Here is a 17,017-nt window from a genome sequence, read left to right as displayed (position 1 = left end):
AAACTACAAATTTTAAACAACAATAAAATATACATCAAATATTTACATAACCCTAAACTACAACAACATATCCAATAACTTCAGGGACAAATATAGGAACTCATCCAACACTAGATCCAATGCAAAAAACCATCTCCAAAAAGCTTCAAAAGTTGATTAAGTAAAATTTCATCTTTAATATCGTCTAAATAATCTTTTTATCAACATTAGAACCGATAATTTTTGCTTACAAGAATGAAATAAACTACTGGACTTTTTTTAATTAAAAAATAAAGAGGAAACTACTAGATTCTTAATTAAAAATAAATATAAATTGAATTGTTAGAAAAATAATAAGGGTAACAATATTTTCTTAAAAAATAAGTATAACAATATTAAGGCATAAAATTATAGTTTTAGGCATTGAAGTAAAAAAAAAAAAAAATTCAACTTTACTAATAAGTATATAATAAATGTCGGGTGAAATAAAATCTGATACGCATGGATTTGAGACCATGACCATACATATCCAAAATTAATAAAGAATAAAACAATTTAATCATAATATTTTCAAGTGTTTTTTTTTTTTTTAAGAAGCTAAGTTAGCCAACCGAAATTGGTATCAGATAGAATCAGAAACCTTGAGGAGAATTACACTCCAAGATCCTAAACAAACAACACTAGGTCAACTCAAATGAGTTTTTAAGTGTCTTATTTCATTTCATTACCAATATCATATATTACAAAAACTTAATCTCAACATCCGAAAATTACAAAAGATAAAGAAATAAAATACACAATTACTCCGAGCGAGAAAAAAAAAAAAGAAAAACTAAATCGAAACTATATTCTATCAAGAGAAAAAATGTTGCATAGATTTTTTGCTAGTGTATGTAATGAGCTACACATTGGTTACTAATGCACATAATCACAAGCGTTCTTGATATAAGGTATGGACAATCAACAACGGTTTTGCATTTTATATACCCTGTATTGAGAGTAACACAATGTTAAAATAACATATTATAAAGTGATAAAAAAAAAAAAAAAAAATACTACATTATTTTGCACGGATGGTAAAGCATGGAATAAAATTCAAAACGTAAAAAAAAAAAAAAAATAAGCTTACCGTCAACGCTCTTTCCAAAAAGAAATAGAAAAATAAATAAAATCATAGCATACATAAACTTGAGAATTTTAGCCATACTTTTCACTACTTTCTTATCATAAATAAAATATATGATTTGATCACTTTATAGCGTATAAAAAATATGTTGTTCTAAAACAATTAAATGATTTTAGCACTTAAGAAGTTGTTAAACACACTTCCTAAAATTTGAACTATAATAATTAATATCTCTTTAGCACATATAAAAGGGGTAGCGTAAAAAAGTTGATTATCATTATAATAATGGGTTAATTATGTTTCTAGTCCCTATAAAATAGCGACCTTGTAAGTTTAGTCCCTACTTAATTTTAATAGCATTTTTAGTCCCTAATTTTGTTTTTCTGCACTGAGTATTAGTCCCTACTCAATTCAAATTTGTTTAATTTATGCTTAAACTCTTAAATTTTTGAACGATTTTTTGCAGACATGTTTAGAACATTACTAAAAGTTCGTCCGCAAAAAATTATTGCAAAATTTGATTTCTACATCCAGATTTTATTACTTTTTATCTTTAACTTTTGTCGTTTTAAAAAATTCATATTTAATTCATTTCATGTCAGAAAATTCTAAATTTTAGTAAACGAACCTTTCATAGTGTTCTAATCTTGTCTCAAAAAAATCGTTCAAAAATTTAAGAGTTTAAGGATAATTAATCAAACTTTGTTTTAGCAGGGACTAAAATTATAAGTAAATTTTTTTTATAGGGACTAAAAATGCTATTAAAATTAAGTAGGGACTAAACTTACAAGGTCGCTATTTTATAGGGACTAGAAACATAATTAACCCTATAATAATCTATTCTTTTGTGGTTAAATTTTTAACCATTGATGATAGAGTAGGGAAATTCAAAAATAAAAAAATAGATGGAACACAACAAGATTCGAAATATGAATAAGAACAATCAGGGTGACAACATACTTATGCACAAGTTGAACCTTTTATAGGATTTTTTTTATAATAAGAACAATCATTTTTACCATAAAAAATGAGTATAAAATTTTGTAGTTGCATGATTTCTTCTACATTCTATTTTGCATACATTATATGTGATTCACATTAACATAAAAAATAGATTAGCACTTATGTAATGACACTACTTTTTTTTTAAAATGGCTTCTCATTGAGATTTTCACCAATTGATTTTATTTGTATCTAAACTAAGAATATTGATCTACAAAATAATGTGAAATTTATTACTAACAAAAAATCTTTTTTGAAACAATTCATTTTTATAAAACAAAAATTTGAAGTCTAAAGACATTGTTATGATTAACTGACATCCCAGTTAAAAAATTAATTTCATCTTTTATTATGGAAATTGTCTTTGAAATCATTTTACATTAAAGGAGTTATTTGTCAAGGAGTAATTTTCTCGTGTTTATAATTTTTTTTATAAGAGTTTGTAGAAGACAAAGCCAAAAAGAACCGATTAGAATACAGAATAAAGAAAAAGAAGAACAGAATTTTTGAGCTGGAGAGAACATAGAAGTTGTGGCTCCATTACCGGATGAGGTAAAGACTTTTTGGTATTTCTAGCATTCGAGAATAGATGTTACTTTACCATTGAGTTTTATTTTACAAATATATTACTAAGGACAAGCAATAGTTTAAGTGCGGGGTTGTGATGACAACCCGTCATACTACCATTTTTAGCAGTTATACGAAGTTAAGTTTAAGTTTATGCTTGTTTTAGTTGAGTTTTGTAATAAATCCAAGGAATGATCAAGGAAGGAGCATTGATGCGTACAAGACCTTTGGAACTTTGACGAATCACCCTAGTAAGAAAACTTTGTGGTCTTGCTATACTTTTTAAAGGATGCATCAAGTGATCTTTTGGGTATAGTGTATACTAATGTTTCAGTGAGGAGTTAGCTACTAGTACTTGCAGAAGTGAAACTGAACTGAAATCTGAAGTGCGTCACTACGAGTAGATGCGCAACATGTGCAAGGTTGTGTGCGTCGCACACAAACTTAACGTTTCCAGAAATTGAGGGAAATGAGAGCCTATTAAATAAAGACACTCTATTTTAGTTGAAAAACACCTTCTGACGATCTGATAATCGGTGAAACAGGATTCAGATAGCCATGAGCAGTCATAAACAAATTGGAGGTGTTGATTCATCAAACGATGATCCTGTATACATGTATTTCTTTATATAGTTGTTGTTTATGTTTAATTATCATGAGTAGCTATTTTCTAGGTTAGGTCATGTAGATGATCTTCTTTGTAACTAATTGAACCGTGTAATTCGTTTAGTGCCTTTGAATACATTTGAATTGCTTAGTTTTATTCGATTAATGTTTGTTCTTAATATTTTTTATGCGTTTACAAATGCTCGATTAATGTCTCTATCTTGAGGACCAATTTGAAATACGTGCATTATATTAACAACTTCGAAGACTTGTTTGAAACTTAAAAAAACTTAATGATTTATTTAAAACTTTAAAAAACTTAAAAGAACTTATTTAAAACTTAAAAAACATAAAAGACTAATCTAATAGTTTTGTCAAACTTAAAAACCAAAAGAGATATCCAACCTATAAAAAAATACATAAGCTTTCCTAGATGTATAAAAAATCTTATGGAAGACTATACCGTTCATGGTACCTTCGTGCAGGCTTCCATTGTAATTCGCACTTATTAAACTACAGGCTTCCGATGCAATTGGTACTTAACTTTACCAATTTAACAAAGTGATGCTTCCGTTTATTTCCGTTTATTACGGTAAGAATTAAAAAAAAATTGAGATATTTTTGCCTAAGTAAAGTACATTTTAATAGAAGAGTGTGAAATTGAAAAAGAAGTAACATGTGGTGTTAGTTACTATAATGCTAATTTCTAATTTATCATTGGAACATTAATTAGGAAGAATATCAGTGTCATATATACAAAACCATCATATATCACACTAACAATTCAAATCCCAATCATAAGGCTGATATATCACCTTCAACTCAGAAGTGGCAAGTAAGTCAAACAATATTTCTGATTGAGATGAATCTAAGTAGATTGACACATGCTTCATAACCTCTACCTCATTCTTGCCAAAATCTACACTGAACCTGAATATTCACAACAAAAAATATTAGAATTCCCATTTTTTGTCTCAATCTTTTAATTTTAGAGTAAAGAGACTCTGGTAATCCGAAATTTGATCAGAGACAAATAAAGTTTGCTTAGCCAAAATTCAAACACAAATCCTCTCGAGTAGTTCGTCCTTAACTGGAGTTCAATAACCACTTGAACCCAATATTAAATACACCATGATTCGTTATTAACTATCTTATTTCATGACCATACATCATCACATATTTGACTCCTCTAATGTAAGTAAATTTATATAAACATATTCCACAAAATACATATTTAACAAATCTATTACTTGTTCTATAAGTTATGTTATACTACACCGGATTCACAATGTTATTTTAGTCAAAAAATTGTCCCATTTATTTGTCGTTACATTATCAATGAAGTATTAATATTATATTGTTTATTATACCCCTTACAATTTACTACTCTCCCTATTTTCAATTCTTTTAATTTTCTGTTTTCCAAACACTTAATGAAGGTTAATTTTGTAAAGAAACAAATTTACCACAAAGAACATCAATCATATTAGAATCTCATAGAACTTACCATTTCAGGATCTTACTGGCATATGCAACCTTTGCATTAAAATCTATCGAAATGCCACCATTTCTAAGGAAATTACGAGTTGCATCCATCAATTCAGAGTCAATGTCCCTAGGAGAATAACATCGAAGTGCAGGCCCAGATCGAGTACCACATACTAAAGCAAAATGAATGAGAGGCTCTGGAAAAGAGAGGGCCACCTAACAAAAAAAACCGAGTCATGCATGAGCATCAAGTCAGTATAGCTTTGCTGATGTAGTAACTTCATGGTGAAAGCATACATGCGAAACAGAAAAAGGTAAACCTTTTCTCACCCCCTCTCACACATTTTCAAATAAATTACCCTAGCAAAAACTGAAAAACATGCAATTAAAACCATGGTTATTTGAATAAAAATAAAATCACTGAGTGACGGGAACGGAAGGTGTTAGACATAATAGTAATGCCAACGATACTTGTATAAAATTCTACAAAAGGTAGAAATGTAATAGTTTAACATAGAAGGAATAATGGAAACACAGACAATAAGAACTAATCTTTCCATGTCAATTTGGGTTGTTATGTAAAGGGAATGAGCTAACTCTATAGTAGTGGAGTTGTTATGGGCTGTTTCTCAGCTTATTTTGGCATTCAAGGTGTATTCTTTGCCCAGATTACTGCTGCTTTGTTGGCTATTAAGATTGCTCGGAACAAAAGTTGGCATAGTCTTTGGTTGAAGTGCCATTCTTCTCGGCACCTTTGGAACGATTGGCCGAATTGCATTTATTTTACATCCACTTCGCTCTTGGGTTTCTCTTGTATTTCAAGATAACAAACCTCTTTTGTGTCTTTGCTAAATGTTTTACTTGAGGGAATCTAATGCCTAACTTTATTAGGCTAGATTTTTTTTTTTTTTTTTTTGTAATAGGTTTCAACTTCCTAATTATTGGTTTCTTTAGCTTTCTCTTCGAAGCTTGGTTTATGTTCAACTCTTGTTTGAAGTCTTCTTTTCATTACTCTTATTATTAATATATTTAATAGACTTCTAAATGTGATTGTTACTTTAGTTGGATGCCAACATAGTTACGATGTCAGTAATTCATTATGATTTCTTCGCACTTCCAAGTTTTGTTAAAAAAGGAAAAAATCACCAAGACAGAAGAAAAACTTAATCATGAATGAACAACTTCACTTTTCAAAGTTGAATGAAGAGAGGATATGGATTACTTACATGTAAACGCTTATCTTTAGCACCAAATGGTCTCATAAGAGTATATGGTTGTCGTTGGTTCCCTCTTAAAACACCATTTTGAATAGCTGAAAGTGAGTAGGTAGACCCGCCAATAATATATTTGAAGTCTCCAAACATTTTCCTTCTTTCTAGTGCACCAGTTGGATGGCCCCATACTAAAATCGCATGGATGGTCATCATATTATATAGATTAATAAAGAAAGCAATTGTTTCTTCTCTTGATAGATGCATTATTTCCACTCTTTGCAGCTCTTCTACGATTCTTAGATACCTAGAAAAATGGTTTCGGAAGTAACATTGTAAATAATTAGATGGATTGCTTCATTATGGAAGTTCTGAGTTTAAAGGTATAAGGCAAAAGACAGTTAATGTTGAAGAAACCTTGCAAATTCCTCACTTCCATGCATACTTCTGTAATCAACATGATGTCCATCTTCGGATGCATAGGCTTCAAACATTGCATAGGACAATAATCTCAACCTTGATGCAATTTCTTTGATAGGCTTAGGTTTCACAGTAGTTATACCCCTTGGAATATTTTGACACTGAGATGCCACAATTGGATCGTCATCCAAAAACCGATATAAGAAATTACCATCCTCAAATATATTTTCACTAAAGGAAAACAAAACCATTGAAAGCGGGTCACGAGTGTCAATTTCTTTACAACACAATTAAAACACTGGAAATTGGAAACAATAAATGGAGAACATTTGTACTTACTCAAGAACATGTTGAAAGAAGAGCTTAATAGCAAGCTTTCGTCCAAATTCAACTGCCTATACCACCAGACAAGAATTAGGAAGATAGAAAATACAGTATGAAGCTAGAAGCTGTAATAAGTTTAGTTGGACATATAGTGAGTTGCTAGTTCAATACAAAATAGAAAATGTCCTACATAAATTACAAAAATCAAAGTTGCACAAATAAATATTGAGAGCCATTGCTGCCAGCACAAAAAAAGAGACTTGAAAAGAACACTCTACTTAACAAATAAAACTGAACCAAATCTGGAATAAGATAGTTTCCACAAAGAAAGAAAAAACCACTCAATTTGCTAAGCTTGAAACTCATGATCAAGGTTACCTCTTTCCTTTCCAAATATTGATTTTCTGATAAGAAGTCCACAGCTTCACAGCCGAGAAAGCAATTAGTGAACCTTCTCAATTTGCTAAATCGATCCTTCACAACGATAGATTCCTTCATTTTGCGGACAATGAGGGCCATTTCATCAATTGGTCCACTAGTAGATACATCATCCTCTCCGGAAAGTGGTGGAACTGGTGCTTCAAATGAAGGTGATTCGCCTATAACGAAGTCAATTTTCTCATCAAGTTTGCCAGACTCATTTAGAGCCTTTAGCTTACTCAAGTCTCCTATAAGTACTTCGTTGAAAAAAACTTTGGGAACAGAAGTAGATCCTGAAACCTTCTCAAGCTCTATCTTTCTATTAGGGTACACATCAATGTTGATTTCAACATATCTAAGCCTTTTCATATACAAAAATTTCCTAACCTCTTTAGATTCTCGGCATCCTAGTCTCGTGTACAACATGATTCTTCCTTTCATGGCTATGGGTTGTAGAAGACTTTCAGTTATTGGTTCCTCCCTCTTATCGGTTTTATTTTCTGCACCAACCTCTTTGGATTCACCGTCTCTTGATAAATCTGAAACATCGTTACCTTTATTATCAGAATTATCCACATCACCTTCATCAACTTTTCTAGAAAGTCGACGCAGCAGAGTGGAGACTGCTACTATACTTTTCTCTCTCACAAAGTTTCTAAGCGCTACAGCCTTCTCAACAACATGTGGAGTCCCTGGATCTGCATTCATAGTATTGTTCTCATTTGAAGTTTTATCTTCTCCAATTACATTGTTTTTCACCCTCTTCGGAGTATTAGAATCTTCATCTATATTCCCGTATATATTATCTAATATATCATCTACCCTTTTCTCAAACCCGGGACCATCATAACCAAGATTTTCAAATATTTCCTCCTTTGCATCACTCTGCCGCATTTCAATAGTTTCAAAACTTGATGTGTCTGACGATATATCGTCTTGTTCATTATCATACTTGGAGCCATCATGAGAAATATTTTCACTTCTTACTTGTTCTGATTGTTCTTGATCTTCATTCTGAACAACATAAATATCTCCTTTTAGATTTTCAACATCTTGGGAACTTGATGGGTGTGATGATATATCACTTTGTTCATTCCCGTACTTGAGGCCATCATGAGAAATATTTTGACTTTTTTCCTGTTTTGATTCTTCGTGATCTTCATTATCAACATCAAGAGTATCTCCTATATTTTCAAAATCTTGAGAATTTGATGTGTGTGATGATTTATCATCATCTTCTTCATTCTCATACTTATGGACATCTGGAGAAATATTTTGACTTTTATCGAGTTTTGATTCTATGTGATCATCATTCTGAACAACATAAGTATCTTCTTTCGCATTTTTAACATCCGAAGAACTTGACTTTTCTGATGATATATCATCTTGTTCATTCTCATACTCGTGGCCATTGTGACAAATATTTTGACTTGTTGCCTGTTTTGATTCTTCGTGATCTTCATTCTGAACAACACAAACATTTCTTTCCATGTTTTCAACATTTTCAGAACTTGACGAGCCTGATAACATTTCAGCATGTTCATTCTCATACTTGGAACCATCGTGACAAACATACTCTTCGTGATCTTCATTTTGAACAATATAAGTATCTCCTTCCATATTTTCAACACCTTGAGAACTTGACGTATCTGATGATCTATCACGTTCATTTTCATTGTTGGAGCCATCATGAGAATTATCTTGAATTTTCTCCTGTTTCAATTCTCCATGGTCTTCATTCTGAACAACATAAGCATCTCCTTCCACATTTTCATCATCTCGAGAACTTAACGATTTTGGTGATGCATCATCTTGTTCATTGCAAAACTCGGCATCATCATGGCCAATATTTGGCATTTTCTCCTCCTCGGATTGTTTGTCCGAATCTTCATCCTGTCTCGTAAAACCATCTCCTTCTAGCTTTGAAACATCTCGAACACTTGCCTCATTACTCTCATCAAGCTCTTTATCTTCCATGTCAAATGCAGTCTAGAGCCGGTACGCTATTTCATGCAGCCAAGAATCACATTTCTTACATGTTGTTACCTAGGTAAGAAATTCAAACATCATATTAATCAAAAACCAAAATTACAGTGTCAAGCTAAAAAGGAAAACCAAAAACGAAACCGAAACCGTTAAAAGCACTCAGCATAATAATTTAGCACACTGATGAGAAACAAAATTAAGAAGCATAAAGTTATATGTCACTGTAATTTAATTATTTAACCATAAAAATGTTACTGCAAGAGAAACATAAATTGCAAATTATTACCACAAAACAACTATTTGATTTTCTAAAACTGATTTAATTTTTACAATTACCTTCCTTAATTAACTCTTCCAAATCCGTTTTGACCAAAACATTAAAAATATCACCAAATGTAATTGAATTATACAAGTGTCATAAAACAACTATGCAAAAACAATAATCTATCATAAAATGTTCAACATTACAACTCAGAAACCACCCCTCAAAAAAAAAAAAAACCCAGAAACCATAGTTATGACCTAAATTGAGTAAATAAATGTGACATAACATAAATCATATAAAAATAACTAGGGAAAGAAATTCAGAACAAAAATAAATTATATAAGAATTAGGAGATTGGGAACTTACGGATCCGATGGGAAGAATGGATAAGAAGAGGTTAGATTTGTGACGGAGGGAGGGAAGAAGGTTTGAGAAGAAATGTTGAAAATGGAGATTGGAGAAGACGTGACAAAGAAGGTGCGAGAGAAGAGGGAACTCCGTGGTATAAACATTAACTTTAAATTGAATAAACTAACCAAAAATATTTAAATTAACTAAATAATTTTTTTTGAGGGAAAATTAACTAAATAAATAAATAATCCATTTTGGAGTTTAATATTTTTTTTTTTTTAAGAAAGGATTTTAATTGTTGTATATAACGTTTTTTTTGGTACGAAATTGTTGGGTGAATTCTAAGGTGAGGGTTCAATTAAGTCCCTCACCGGTGAACCGCTATTAACAATAATTGAGAGCCATTGGATCAATCAAGCGCATGGATTCTATTATAGACTATATGCACTATATCTTTTTGTCTGTTCTCTCCCATCTTCCTCTTACTTTTTCCCATCCCCTCAGTGACCGGATTTGCATAAACTCATCTCCCTTCTTCATATAATTATTTGGGAGTTCGTTGGTTGTGCATCCTAAAACTTTAAGATTATAATGAAGGGAACGAGGGCTTGAAATTGTTGTTGAGAGAGGTTTTGATTCATTTCCGATTTAAAAATCCTTCATGCTTCATTATTCTCATTGAAGTTATGAAGATAAAAGTTAATTTTTTAAATTATGAAATCATTTAATTTATGCATTGAATTTGAATGAAATCAAGGGTCGTGAATCAATTTTGTTGAGAGGGGGTGTGGTTACTTACAACAAATTGTAACTCAAATTTGCTTAACCAAACATGGTGAGGAGAAACATTTGGAACAGTCGCACTATTGTAGTATGTCTTGGTTAAAATAATATATGGCAGCAACCATCTTATGCAGAAGTTTTGGTTAGATAGAAACCAGATGAGGAAGAGAAAAGGAAAGGAACGTGATTCTGTGTAGCAACGTAAACTTGTTCTCATTTTTAATTTTCAACAAAATCTAACCGTTAATTAAATCTATCGTTATTTTATTTATAGTCCACTGGTGAGGAACTTAATTGAACCCTCACCCTAGAATCCACCAAATTGTTGTATATAACGTTAATTTACTTTCTTTTATTAATAATAACGTTATTTTACATAAATATTTAATAATGTGTTTTTTTAGGAAAATATTGAATACTCCCTCCATCCCTTATTATAGGAGTGGTGACATTTCACATGGGAAGGTACAATCTCTTCCCACCATGGGAAGATTTATTTAAGCCATTAGATTAATTTGAGAACACAATCTTTTCATACACCTACAACACTAGATTATTTCTTTTACCCTTCCACCACCCTTTCTCTCTTTCCTCCCCTCCACAACCACCATCCTCCCACCACCACCAACATCAAACAACCTGTAATATCCCCAATCAGATATCTGAATATGCCCAATTCCATTAGCAACACTAAACAAATTTCTTCTTCTATGTTGGCCCATTTCGTTACCCTAGAATTAATCTGAATCTCATTTTTCAGAAATTCAACAGCCTCTCATTCCATTTTCTCTTAGCCACGCACTTTACTCATGTTTCACTCTTTCCTTCTTCTTTACATCTTCTTTCTCTCCTTTTCTGTTCGTGTTTCCTCATTTCCATCTCACATGAGATCTACCTCATTCCCTAAATTGAAACCAAAACCCTAAGCTCAATTCAAATTTCAATTAAATAATGACCACATGATAAGATGCCATGATGGTGATGAATCTGGTTTTTATGTTTGCGTTTTCTGTAGGTTGGTTCCAGGAGTTTTTAATATCAAATGATGTTTCAGAAAGAAAAAAGATATCGATGGTGATGAATAGAGAATTATGAATTTATGTTTTTTTTCAATAATTAGATTTAGGGTATATAAAGAACATTATTAATTATTTAATTGAAACTTAAAATGGTGTTGATGATGAATCTGGGTGGTGTTGTGTTGATGATAGGGAGGTGGTGATGATGAGAGAGATGATGGTGGAAGATGGTGACAATAGAATCTAGTGTTGATGATGTATGATAAGATTGTGTTATTTGTTTGATCTAATGGCCTAAATAAATCTTCCCATGGTGGGAAGGGATTGTACCTGCCTAGAAAATCTTCTATGAAATTGTTAAATGATAGTCAATTACCACATTCGTTTGTTTTGGCTGTTATACTCTATGACATGACAATTAACTGTATACGTATCATCTATACATGAACCGGAGGTTATGTGGTAATTGACTTTTTTTTTTGGCCTAAAATTGGTATGATTATAAAAATAGGCAAACACCCCATACAAATACCCTTTAAAATTTAAAATTTATGTAGCAAATATTTCCTTCAAATTTAAAACTTACCCCCTCAAATTTAAAATGTATGTATCCCACTTAGTTTGGTCTGGTGGTATTGTCTTGGGACCTTGAGAGTGTGCTCCTTCTCGAGATCTCAGATTCGATTCTCCTCAGTATCAAGTTAGGTGGGCTAATTTCATTTTCTCAAAAGAAAAAATTAAAATTTATGTGATAAACACTTATAGCATATGATAAACTTCGATTCTCCTCAGTATCAAGTTAGGTGGGCTAATTTCGTTTTTTCAAAAGAAAAAATTAAAATTTATGTGATAAACACTTATAGCATATGATAAACGCTCAATCCTCCGGTTAATAGCTTACACATAGACACTCATATTTATATGATAAACGCTTATAGTATAAGCACTTAATTGAGTTGCTTATACAAACAGACCTCAATCCTTCTCATGGTGACAATTTTAAAAACTCAATTCTAATAGATGTGAACTTAATGAAATCAAAGCTCTTCCATTAGCCACCAGCCTAGAAGAAACTCAATAAACTGAAGCTAGTTGATATGCCACAGCACTAATAATGATCAAAGAAGCTGCTTCTGAAAAGAACACCGGTCCCTAAAAACATAACACATCTGCAAAACACAAAGAAGCAAAATTAAGTTATTCTTGTTATCATTATAGAAAAATATTCGAAAAATCATATCTATATGTTTCTAATAGAATTTCCAAACACAATATAACAAGGGACAAAACAGTTAAAAAATAACAATGTGGTATTGACATTCATTCATATTCTAATTTAACCAATTGAATACTCATAATATCGCAAAGCAAATGAGTTATAGTAAGAATTATACAGTTGAGAGCCACACCTCCAATAAAAAACATAAATGATTATTAGTCGAATAACATTATTATTATTATTACTAGACTTTTCACCCGTGCTGCCGCACGAATCATATACAATGTAATTGTAGTATGGAGACGCAAAAATACATCTTATCGTTCGAACTTAATATTCAAATGCCACAACTTTAAATTCAACGATAAGGAAAGTAATAAGTTTTCAACAAATTTTAGAAAGCACCATCTTCATCTATTAGCAAAATTTTTAGATCGTTTTTTATGCCATGGAATTCCTTACTTAGATCAAAAGCCAATATATAGCTGTCAAATTAAAATTACAAACTCATATTTCAATGAGAGGAGCATCTTTTATCGTTTATTATAAGTTTTATTTTGGTCTATTAAAAAAAAATCTAACACAAACACAATCCTAAGTAATATGGTCAACAAAACAATAAGAAGCTACTTCACTATTATTCATATTAAATCTATCACTGCTTCCATGATAATATTCTTCAATTTAGTCAATCTTCAAGCTTATAATACTAAGGTAATACGTATCAATTCCAACATTCTTGCAATATAAGTGAAATAAAAGTGATAAGTCAATAATTATGTGGTTTTTAAGTGTTTATTTTAGTAGAATTTTATGTTTTAATTTCTTTTTAGAACTTTAGTACTTCAAATTTGTTTGTTTTTATTCCAGGATCAAATATGATGAAAGATCGAGTCTTTGAGCGAAAGAAAGGATTCAAGCATGATTCAAGACTGATTTAGTGCATATTTATGTGCACTTTTATGTTCTGATTTGGTGCATATTTATGTGCCGATTTAGTGCAAATTTATGTTCCGATTTAGTAGCCATCAGATTTGTTTATTCATCTTTATTCTTGGGAATTCTTTGTGACAATTATTTCTTTGAATCAAAGTTCTTATTTTTCTTGTTCTTTATAATTCTTGTTCTTTACTTTCAGCCGTTTACTTTTATCTTCTCCATCTCCTTAATCTCTTTGTCTACGATGAACATGAGTGAGTAGATTTCTTTGTCTTGGGATTGTTGGACGAGTCTAATGACCTAATCCTATCAAACCAAGCCTATAACCCTAATTTTATGTAAATCTATTTTCTAATCTGATCTCACCGTTCTTAATTCATATTTCAAATACTAATTGAAGCATCGAAAGAAGAAGGTTAGTATTGGAGATGTGAGATTAGACAAGGTTTACGAAACATGAGAATAGTCTAGTAAACCTTGAGACCTTAAAAGTTTCGTTCTTAATGGGTTTCAATATCAATCAACCATGAGAATAAGCGTGATTATTATTGGAACACACTCATTGATTCCGAGAGGAACCTTGAAACGCCTTAGAGAAACTTGTCTTTAGAAAGGGATTTAACATAAGATTTAGTTATAGGTTTGGATTGTGAGTGATTTGTCGTTATGATGAACCAATAATCCCGATGCGCTTTTTATTATTTTATAAACACAAAATTTGCTAAACTTCTAAAACTTAAACTTTTCAGCTAATCACTTTTGAAAAGAGAATAAATAATTACAACAGCTCCATGTGGAATGATATTTTTACTACTTTGACAAAACCGTGCACTTGCGGATTTAACACATCAAGTTTTTGGTGCCGCTGCCGGGGAGTTAGTAATATTGATTAGCTTTTTAGTATCGGTTAGACTGAATTCTTTTTTTTTTTTTTACTTTCAACTTTTGGAGGTTTTAATTCTTGAATGCGAAAAACCAAAAGTATTGGAGAATTTGTTCCTGAGATTGAGAGGTTCCTCCACGAAAGAAGAAGAAATGCACACGAAAACAGAAACTATATGGCTCAGGAACACACTCTTAAATAGTATGCAACCCCGTCTACAGATGAGCCACACACTATTATTGTGTATCCAACAGTTGAAGCTGTTAATTTTGAAATAAAACCTGCACTTCTCAATTTAGTGCAGCAAAATCAATCTTCCGGATTACACACTGAGGATCCGAATCTTCATATTGCTACCTTTTTAAGACTCAGTAGAACTTTGAAAGCAAACCAAGAGGCCGTAAGGCTGCACCTCTTTCCTTTCTCTTTAAGGGATAGAGCTAGTGCGTGGTTTCATTCATTGCAAAATGGTTCTATTACTTCATGGGACCAAATGAAGCAAGCGATCCATGGAAGAACTCAAAGAACGCTTCGCCAAAGTTGATCATATTTGTAATGCTTCTCTGCGTTCAGCCATCAAAAACTTGAAGCAAGGATTCAAGTATGTGTTAGAGTATTTCACTGAGATGAAAACTCTCTAGGAGGAACTTAATTCTCATCGACATATGCCTCTTTGCACATGTCCTCATCCTTGTCATTGTGAGGCTATGCACTCTGCTAGATTACATCGTTTAGAGGATAAGTCATCCAATTTTTGACTGGTTTGAATGATAATTTCAATGTGGTTAAATCTCAAGTTCTTCTCTTGGATTCGTTACCTTCTATCAACAAAGTTTATTCTTTGGTTATACAAGAAGAAAGCAACAATTGTAACCTTTCACTTTCTTCTACTTCAGAGGATTCAAGCATTCTTGTTAATGCTTCTGATGCTAAGAAACCATTTGGGCGTGGTAAAGGAAATGATGGTACCAAAAAGAATTCTCGTTTTTGTACCTTCTACAATTGCACAAATCATACCGTGGAATTTTGTTGTCAAAAGCATGGATACCCTAATTCTTACAAGCCTAATTCTTCAGCAAATGCATCCTCTAATGGTCCTGCAGATGCTTAAAATGTGATTTCTGCAATTGACAATCCTTCTATTACTAGTTTGATTCAAGAGCATTACAATCATTTTGTGTCTCTTCTTCAACAATCACAATTTCTTGCTTCAGGTTCACCTCCATTAACTTGGTGTAGTACAGTTAGCTTAGCCTATATATACGCATTGTACTCCATTTTCATCACTTGAATAGAATGAATATTCCTTTTCTATGATATCATAATAGTAACGACTAAAACAGACAGATAGAGTGATTGACTTGTGTTTAACAATTTCAGAAGGTTTTTTGAAGTTTTGCAAGGCAGTGTGTAACTGAGTTCCAGGATATGGAAGAATTTGGTGCACTTGTAGAATTTGTAATCAATTTTGCAAAGTGTTCCCTTAGACCAGAACATGGGAAATGTCGCAATGTAAACCCTTCACTTGCGAGGGGCATATTAACTTCCCTAAAGATCCTATCATCTTTCTCCACCAACTCACTAAAAGAATCGTCTTAGGAACTCTCTTTAGGGATGACCTCCTTACCTATGTTCCGCGGAAGGTCCTAGGAACATAGTTACCCAACTTTTTAATTTAGAGAAATGCCACCATAAGATTTCTAAGTCTTACAAATGAAGTTAGTTATGACCATATCATGAGGCACCAAATCTTTTTAGATGCACAATAACACCACCATGAAACAATTCTTTTTTTCACTCTTACTCCATCGTCCACTTTATATTGGATGGAAAGTGACTTCAAGTTTTCTATCAAAAAAAAAAAAAAAAGAAAAAAGAAAAAAAAGTGACTTCAAATGAGTCTTTATTTTATCAGTGAATTGATGGACGTATGCAATCATGCTTTGACCATTTCGAGCTTCATCTTGAGAAACAATTCTTTATTTTATCAGTGAATTGATGGCACCTTGTCTGCAAATTCTTGAGGAAACACAGAAATCTTTCCACACTCCACAGATGTCTTGTAATTGATTAGGAAACCCATACTCAAAATTATTCACAATCTATTCTTCATCTTAATAGGTCACCAATTTGTCATCAAGTGTTCTTGGTTAATGTTCCAGTTTCTTTTCAAATAGAATCATGATAGGTAATTATATTGGCCCCATGATTTATTGTATTTCAACATGTTTGTTACCACTCTTGTAATTTATAAGGAAAATGCTAACAAGTGCTCTTGGGATATTGTTTAAGCAATCAATAGTATTCCCTCCGTTTCAAAATGAGTGTCGCTTTACCCAATTGCACACAGATTAAGGAATGAAATGAAATAATTATTAGAAATAACACTTTTACTAAACTGTCCTTATTTTATAAGAAAAAGACAAACT

At 31.9% G+C, this 17,017-nt stretch overlaps 2 protein-coding genes and 1 long non-coding RNA gene across 3 annotated transcripts in view; 1 reads left to right on the top strand and 2 right to left on the bottom strand.

Moving 5' to 3' along the window:
• The first annotated feature begins 2,068 nt into the window (after window positions 1–2,068).
• Window positions 2,069–3,442, top strand: LOC146922565 (uncharacterized). Its single transcript, XR_015010859.1, has 2 exons — window positions 2,069–2,659; window positions 2,841–3,442. It is a non-coding gene; the product is annotated as an uncharacterized LOC146922565 (long non-coding RNA).
• A 437-nt stretch (window positions 3,443–3,879) lies between these two features.
• Window positions 3,880–9,890, bottom strand: LOC146922564 (uncharacterized). Its single transcript, XM_085715434.1, has 7 exons — window positions 9,761–9,890; window positions 7,102–9,189; window positions 6,739–6,794; window positions 6,397–6,630; window positions 5,995–6,286; window positions 4,788–4,984; window positions 3,880–4,210 (listed from the first exon to the last, which is right to left on the bottom strand). Exons 2-7 carry the CDS (start codon window positions 9,118–9,120, stop codon window positions 4,057–4,059), a joined length of 2,952 nt encoding a protein of 983 aa, XP_085571560.1. The 5' UTR covers window positions 9,121–9,189; window positions 9,761–9,890; the 3' UTR covers window positions 3,880–4,056.
• Window positions 9,891–11,076: 1,186 nt separating this feature from the next.
• Window positions 11,077–17,017, bottom strand: part of LOC146922562 (uncharacterized) — a 62,400-nt gene continuing 56,459 nt past the window's right edge. Inside the window, exon 4 of the mRNA XM_085711564.1 lies at window positions 11,077–11,190. Within this exon, the coding sequence (XP_085567690.1) occupies window positions 11,077–11,190 (114 nt within the window). The remainder of the gene's footprint in view (window positions 11,191–17,017) is intronic.

This window comes from Medicago sativa, chromosome 5, assembly GCF_051527215.1.
Source record: "Medicago sativa cultivar Bolivia chromosome 5, Bolivia_mono, whole genome shotgun sequence".
NCBI classification, from domain to species: domain Eukaryota; kingdom Viridiplantae; phylum Streptophyta; class Magnoliopsida; order Fabales; family Fabaceae; genus Medicago; species Medicago sativa.
This window is presented reverse-complemented; position numbering and strand designations above follow the sequence as displayed.